Raw genomic sequence first — 7,706 nt, 5'->3', positions numbered from 1 at the left:
CCTCCACAGTAGTACAGAATTCCTCCAGGAGTAAATGAATGGTCTGTCAAGAGTAATGGCAAAGGTATGGGCAGAGTACGAGTATCGTACAGGAGGAAATAGGGGCTATCTCAGAGAGGTGTGCAAGCAGAAGCAGCACCCAAACACCTAACACTTCCTTCCCACCACAATATGTCATAGGAACATTGCCTGCAAAGAAATACCTTTCCTGGTTCAGGTTAGAGCAAAAGCAGCTGGCTGGAAGAAAGACTCTCAGTCCACCCATGCAAAATAGAGCTCAGTGCAAAAGTCTGAGACACACTATCTGACAGAGCACATTGAACAACCAGCATCAATGTTCTTCCATATTGGGCAAACAAGTCTACCATCTAGCTAGACTTAGCAAAAATGAAAGTGTTTTTTGAATGACAAGAGACATTGTGAGCCCTCAACACTCAAGACTGATGTCACAGTTAAAGAAAATGCAGGCATTTTTAAAATGTAAACTCCCTTTGCTTGGGTTTCCAGATTTTCCATGTGAAAGGCAAGATGATTGAAAACATCTTGAAGGCCTTGCTGGCACTTGCCTGCCATTCCCTGCCATGACCCAAATATTCCTCCCCAGGACACTGACTATTACCTCTCTGCCTGCCTTACATACCTTTAATACCACCAAAGTGGACTTGCTGTCTGAAGCCTATCTAACACACCCCTATTACCACCGTAAAGATCCAGCTGGTATATGTTAGGGGTGTGCATTCATTCCCTACGAATTGGTAATCCGCAATATATAGGGCCATATTCGTTGTATTCGTGGGGAAGCGAAATGTATCGTGATTCCCCACGAATACAACGAATCTTCGCCAAATTATTCGGCCGCCTAAAGGAGCGAATTTAAACAAACCCCCCACCCTCCTGACCCCCCCCCCAAGACTTATGAAAACTCCCTGGTGGTCCAGCGGGGGGTCTGGGAGCCATCTCCTGCACTCAACCTGCTGGACCACCAGGGAGTTTTGGTAAGTCTTGGGGTATCAGGAGGGTGGGGGGTTGTAGTTAATTTAATTTTAGTCTAGAAATGAATAAGAATTGACGTATAAACGTATTGGGGGGGGGGGGCCCTTGCCGAATGAAATGTACCTGCCCCCCAACGAATATGAATCCCGAATGCAACGTATAGCGTCCCTCTGCACATCCCTAGTATATGTCTACCTGCCCTGCCTATTATACTACCATAGGGGGTTTGCTGCCTCATTTCTAGCTGCTATATACCTAGTACCACTAAAGGGGACATTCTGGCACAAGCCTACCTGCCTTGCACCTTCTAACTCCACAGAAGACTTGCTGGTACTTGCCTACCTGCCAATCCCATCCTCCTAGTAACACCATAGAGGGCTTGCTGCCTGAAGCCTGCCTGTTCTACCTCCAATACCACTATGGGGTCTTGCTGCATATTCCTATCTGCTATGCCCCTATTTCCAGCCTAAGGGACTCTCTCCCTGATGCCTATCTGTTGTACCCTTAATGCCCACATAGGGGACTTTCTGCATCATGTCTGGCTGCCAAACCCCTGCTATCACCCAGGGGAAATTGCTGCCTTTTTCATGTCTGCCATATCCCAGATTGCACCATGGAGGTCTTGCTGGCATATGCCTACCTTCCATGCTCCTTATACCACCATGGAGTACTTGCTGGCACATGTGTAACTGCCATACTCCTATACCACCACAGTGGACTTCCTGGCACATCTCTACTTGCCATACCATATACCACCACAAGAGCCACTCTACCTGCCTAACATACCCCTTTTACCACCACAGAGGTCTTGGTGCTACTACTCTACCTACCTGCTTGATGGTACTCTGTATAGAGTTCATCAAGCCAGGGTGAGAAAACATTGTAGAAATCTAATCTTAGTGAGAATTTCCTCACGCCAAATGACGTCAAATCTTCACTGAGGTGTACTGTGCTGTTCGTACATCTCACTCTGCATGTCAAACTGGCCCCAAAACCCTAAATCACCACTATTTATTTATTTATTTAAAATTTTTATATACCTACATTCATCCAGGATATCACATCGGTTTACAGTGTAACACAAACAAACGCCAGGCATGGCGCTTTACATTGAACAAATAAAACAAGTTAACAAATGAATAAATGAGGGTGTGAATAACAAGGGGAAATTTGCATTAAATAATCAACGAGGTTTGTAAATATATACATATGTACAAAAGGAAGACACTAAGAGATAAGCAGTTTAGGGGTGCTAGGAGGAGAGGGGGGAGTGGCGAGCAGAGGGAAGGGAACGAGGTGAAGGGGGGAGAAAAAGGTATGAGGTGAGGGGGGGAGAAAAAGTGTATGAAGTGAGGGGGGGAGAAAAAGGTAGGAGAAGGGAGAAGTGAGGGGATAGAGGGCCAGAAGAGGGGGGCAGAGGAGAGGAAGGGTGGGCAGTGGAGAGGAAGGGAGAAATTAGGTGTATGCCTTGGCGAAGAGCCAGGTCTTGAGTTTCCGCTTGAACGATTTGAGGCATTCCTCTTGCTGTAGTTCAACTGGCATTGTGTTCCAAAGGGTCGGCCCGGCTATCGATATTGCACGGGCTCTGGTAGATGTTAGTTTGTAGAGTTTAGGGGAAGGGATGGGCATAGTTGCGAGATGTGCGTGTCTAGTAGGCTTATTAGACTGGTGTAAGCGGAAGGATTCATTAAACCAGTTCATTTCAAGATTGTATAAAGCTTTGTGGATGAGAGAGAGAGTCTTATATTGTATACGGGAAGCTATTGTGAGCCAATGTAGATCTTTTAGAACAAGTGTAATATGGTCGTGTCTGCGTAAGTTGGTCAAGATTCGGGCTGTTGTGTTTTGTAAAATTTGAATGGGGTGAATGGCGTTGTTAGGAAGGCTGAGGAGAAGGGAGTTGCAGTAGTCAGTTTTGGCGAAGATGGTGGTTTGGAGCACTGTTTGGAAATTGGGGGGGTGTGGTAAGGGTTTTAGTTTTTTTAGTGTATGAAGTTTAAAGAAGCCATCTTTTAGTATGTTGTTGATAAATTTCTTCAGTGTGAAATGCCCATCGAGAATGATACCCAGATCACGGACTTATTGTGCAAACCCCTGCTTAAAACCTCACCTTGAGTTATTAGTTGGCCCTCCTATAGTGATATAAATAGTTGACTACTATGACAGCCTTATAGTCTCTCTCTCTCTCTCTCTTTTTCTCTCAGCATTTTATAAAGTGAAAATCTCACAGGTGCAATAAAATACCTATGCAACAATGCAGTAACTCTAAAATTATTATAGCCACCCCCTTTTCCTTATCGTGGGCATAATATATATATATATTTCATTTTTAAACTAAAGAATTGAACTTGGGTCTCCATAAATGAATTTTGAAATGAAATTTAATTTTGTTCTCTTGTACATCCATAGAAAAGAACTACAAGGTACCTAGACTGTGGCAAAGTGGCATCAAAAGTGGCATGAATAGCCTAAGGTACCATAAAGGGGCAAAGGGTACCAGCAGTGGCAGTGTTTCTAAGACACCATCAGATATCTATCTTCATGTGGAATTTCTTGCCATGTGTCAGATTTAGTGCAAATAAAGTTGTGTCATCAGTATGATTTCTGTGACATGAGCTTTTATTTCATTTCTTACCACTGGGTGAAATTATGGGTTTCTTGTGAAAAGGGCTTTCTAAATGAAAGTTTAGTCACATTCAGAAAATGGAAATGGTTTCCCTCACTCTGGTTTTCTTAGTTAGTTGTGAGGTTTTTTTTGTTTACAAAAAAATAACACATGAATTTTCAAAGGAGTTACACATGTAAATGTAACATACTATCATAGCAATTTTCAAAAGCCATTTACCTGCTTAAGTATACTTAACACAGGTAAATCCTATGGACAATTCAATGGTATGTATTGTAGCAATTTTCAAAAAGCCACTTTCATGGCTAAAGTGTATTTACCTGTATAAATCCCAGTTTTATGTGTGTAACTGCTTTTGAATATCAGGGTTTGGGAGTACTGCAAAGTGTTTTTAAGCAAAGCTCCCTTGATAATTTGTGGAATGTTTCATGTATTTTTAAATCTGTATTTTGTGTAATGTCAGAAAATATAGGTTATGCTTGATTGCTTTATTACTGGGGCATGGAATTCTCAGAGAAAACTGGAAGTAGGCAACAGGGTGTTCATTACACATTGCCTAAATTCCTTCTATGAAATTTGTATCTAAACAATTAAGGCATCATGCAAAACTATATTTCCTAAAGCTAAACAAAATTAAAGTTTTATGGCTAAATGGCAATTTATTTTATTGCAGTGTTATGCAATCCACAATCCCTCTTGAACTGGAACATTATTACCAGAAAACACTGTTGTTTCCACACTTGCTCCAGTTATAGAAAGTTCATGGATAATTGTGACCAGATATTCTCAAAGGTTTCCCATTAAAAGAAAAGTATTTTTGTCATGAAAAAAAAAAAGATAAATTACTTGCCCAGACCTACTTATAGAAAGAATATATTTTTGCAATTTAAACATTTTCATTGCAAATGCATACAATTCTAGTTCTGGGGATTATAAAAACATCAGTAGTGAAAGTGTTAATATATTGGTAAGTGCGCTCTGTCTCCGTGATGTGGGCAAACTGGTGGGGGAAGGAAATTAACTTGGAAATAAAAAGAAATGTTATTAGCATAATCTATTGAGTAAAATTCTGATTCTTGAGAATAAGGAGAAAATGTCAAAATCTCCAGGCCTTCTGTACATGCACAGCCTTTTACCAAAATTCAAAAGTGCATTTGCCAGGCTATGATTCCAATTTTACTACAAAGTAATAATCAGTTCTTTCTCCTTCTACTTGCACTCCAGAACTGCAGAGCTCTCAACACAGGAATAGAATTCTCAGCACAAACCTATCTCCAGGGATGTTGTAATCCCTCCTGATAGGCTCTGAGTAAAAAGTCACTTCCTTATTGGATTACTTTATTTGTCACTCACATAAGTTGTTTGGTGGCTCCCTTCAGGCCTTATTTAACACAAAATGTAACCTAATGAGTGCAAGATTATTTTGTTAGAATGCAGGGGGATAATTTAACAGATAGAGTAGATGCAAAAAACAAACAAAAAAAAAAAAACCACCTTATGGAAAGTGTGCAATGATGGAATGGAATTTCCTATCTCAGCTTCCTTATCACAGCCTTCAGTACAGGCAACTCACTCCCTGTTGTCTTCAGTAGGATGTTATATTCAGGAAATACCTAGATGGTTCCTCAGAACATCCAGGTTACATGTTACAGGTTACTATAATACAAGGAGGAAATCATATCTAGGAAAGTATGATAGTGATCACATCCTTAAAGCAAAGTTGCAAGTGGTGTGTTTTTATCTCCAGTACAAGATGGCCAGAGATAATCAAAATAAGCAATGGGCTAAAACCTTTGCTTTATCTGCTAACCAATCAGGTAAAAGCAAAAGTTACTGTGGAGTATAACAATTGCAGATTTTTCATGGGAAATCTTTACCAATTTAACAATGAGGTATGATTGAGAGAGATCCTTATACCCTGTGTGGGTGAGCATTCAGCTAATAAAGGAATAATTTGTCTACTCTTTTCAAGACTTTGTAGCACTGGCACCTGAAAATATCAGAATATTTGATCTGAAAAGCTCATATACATGCAACATCTTTAGATAATTCATATCCATATATAATGAAAAGGTAACACAACTTGCAAAGAATCTAGAAAAGATGGGGAAAAATCCATGCTATTTTCATATCTTCCTGGATTAGCTGCAAAATTTTTCATTAAGAAATAAAGTAGAAAGGAGGATAGAGACTTGTGAGCTCGAAAATTGTGACATGAGCAACTAAATGCTCATTTAGTAAATTCTAAAGCAAATGTGATAGCCAACATGATAGAGAGGGAAAGCAAAGTTGGGTGGTTTGAACTCAGGCCAGATGAGGGTGGGGTTTCTAGAAGAAATCAAATGATTTTGGCATTGAGGAGGGGCTAAGGGGTTCCAGAAGTTAGGATGACTGAGAGAAAAGGAGCAAAGTCTATGGGAGGTGACAAGTTCTGAATTTATCTTTGTGTCCTCACTTATTTTTCTATACATGGTTGGTAGAAGTGTGTGATATTATATGCCTAGTTTATTTTTATTTTTTAAATAATTTTTTATTTGCACGTGTGAAAAGAAAAAAAAATCTGTTTTCCTCATTTACCATTTTTTTCAGAAATTTTCACTTTTTTCTCCAAGTGTTAATCTGAAGCTGAGGTGTTAATTGTTGAAATTATATCACCTGTAATCGAGAAAAATATACTAAAAATTGCTGCTTTTCTGATATATTCTCATCAGTTTAATGCTAACTTTGATTTCTGTTGCAAGAGAAACCAGACAGCAGTGATGGAATTTCTTCTCTTGGGCCTTTCGGAACGAGCAGAGCTAAGAGGTCCACTCTTTGTCATATTCCTGACCATGTACCTGATGAACCTGCTGGGGAATGGCACCATGATCTCAGTGATTGGTGGAAATTCTCAGCTCCATACGCCCATGTATTTCTTCCTCTGTAACTTGTCCTTTGCAGACATGTGTTTCAGCTCAGTCACTGTTCCCAAACTGTTAAACAGCCTCATCTCTGACAAGAAGACCATCTCTTTCTCTGAATGTATCACCCAGCTCTATTTCTTTATTGTCTTTGCTGGCTCAGAATGTGTACTCCTGTCAATCATGGCATATGACCGTTACATTGCCATCTGTAATCCATTGCATTATATCACAATAATGAATAAAAAGGTATGTCTAAGCATGTCAGCTGCTTCTTGGGTTATCTGCATTCTGCATGCATTGCTACACACACTATTGGTATACCGTCTCTCTTTTTGCAATACCAACAAGATTCAACACTTCTTCTGTGACCTTACACCACTGCTACAGCTCTCCTGCACAGACACCTCCATCAATGAACTGATGATCTTCACAGAGGCCTCACTGCTAGCAATGCTGCCTTTCCTGATTATCCTGATTTCCTACATCCGTATCATCTCTACAATCCTGAAAATTCAAACAACTGGTGGAAGATATAAGACCTTTTCCACCTGCTCGTCTCACCTCACTGTGGTGATCCTTTTCTATGGAACACTTATTTTCATGTATTTCAGGCCTTCTTCCAGTTATTCCATGGAAAAAGACAAGATCACCAGTGTTGTGTACAATGTGCTGTCTCCTATGCTAAACCCGTTCATCTACAGCCTGAGGAACAAAGATGTAAAGATGGCACTGAGGAGAACTCTACAGAGAAAAGCATCTTCTTCCAGAGGGTAAACCTTTACTAAAGGATGTGGGCAAATCACAGAGGAGCCACTTAGTCAGTTAACTTAGCCTTATAAGTAGTGATATTCAAGCTTCTCTGGTTAAGTTAACTCAATAAGTTAAACCTGCTCAATAGCAGGTCTAAAGTTAGCCAGATAAGACTTATCCGGCTAATTAGCACTTTCTGTGGGAATATTCAGCAACATAGCTATGTAAGTTAGCCGGATAAGTCTTATCTGGCTAACTTACTAAAGCATTCCGTTTTGAATATCTATCCTTATATGAACACAGAATTGATGATATATTTAAAGTACTATTATTAGTCTAAAATTAATAAAATATGACATTGCATTTACTTTATATATTTTGAGTTTCCTGTAAATCTCAATGTCTCTTCAGATAGTTATTACCTTAATCCTTTA

The 7,706-nt window shown here is 39.8% G+C and overlaps 1 protein-coding gene across 1 annotated transcript; it reads left to right on the top strand.

Annotated features, from left to right (window-relative positions):
* The first annotated feature begins 721 nt into the window (after nt 1–721).
* LOC115098802 (olfactory receptor 1361-like) lies at nt 722–7,296 on the top strand. The gene is made up of 2 exons (XM_029615759.1): nt 722–730; nt 6,361–7,296. The coding sequence occupies exons 1-2, from the start codon at nt 722–724 to the stop codon at nt 7,294–7,296; spliced, it is 945 nt and encodes a 314-aa protein (XP_029471619.1).
* Nucleotides 7,297–7,706: the final 410 nt, after the last annotated feature.

This window comes from Rhinatrema bivittatum, chromosome 1, assembly GCF_901001135.1.
Source record: "Rhinatrema bivittatum chromosome 1, aRhiBiv1.1, whole genome shotgun sequence".
In the NCBI taxonomy this organism is placed as follows: Eukaryota; Metazoa; Chordata; class Amphibia; order Gymnophiona; family Rhinatrematidae; genus Rhinatrema; species Rhinatrema bivittatum.
Note: the sequence above shows the minus strand (reverse complement) of the source record. Positions and strands in the feature narration are given on the sequence as shown.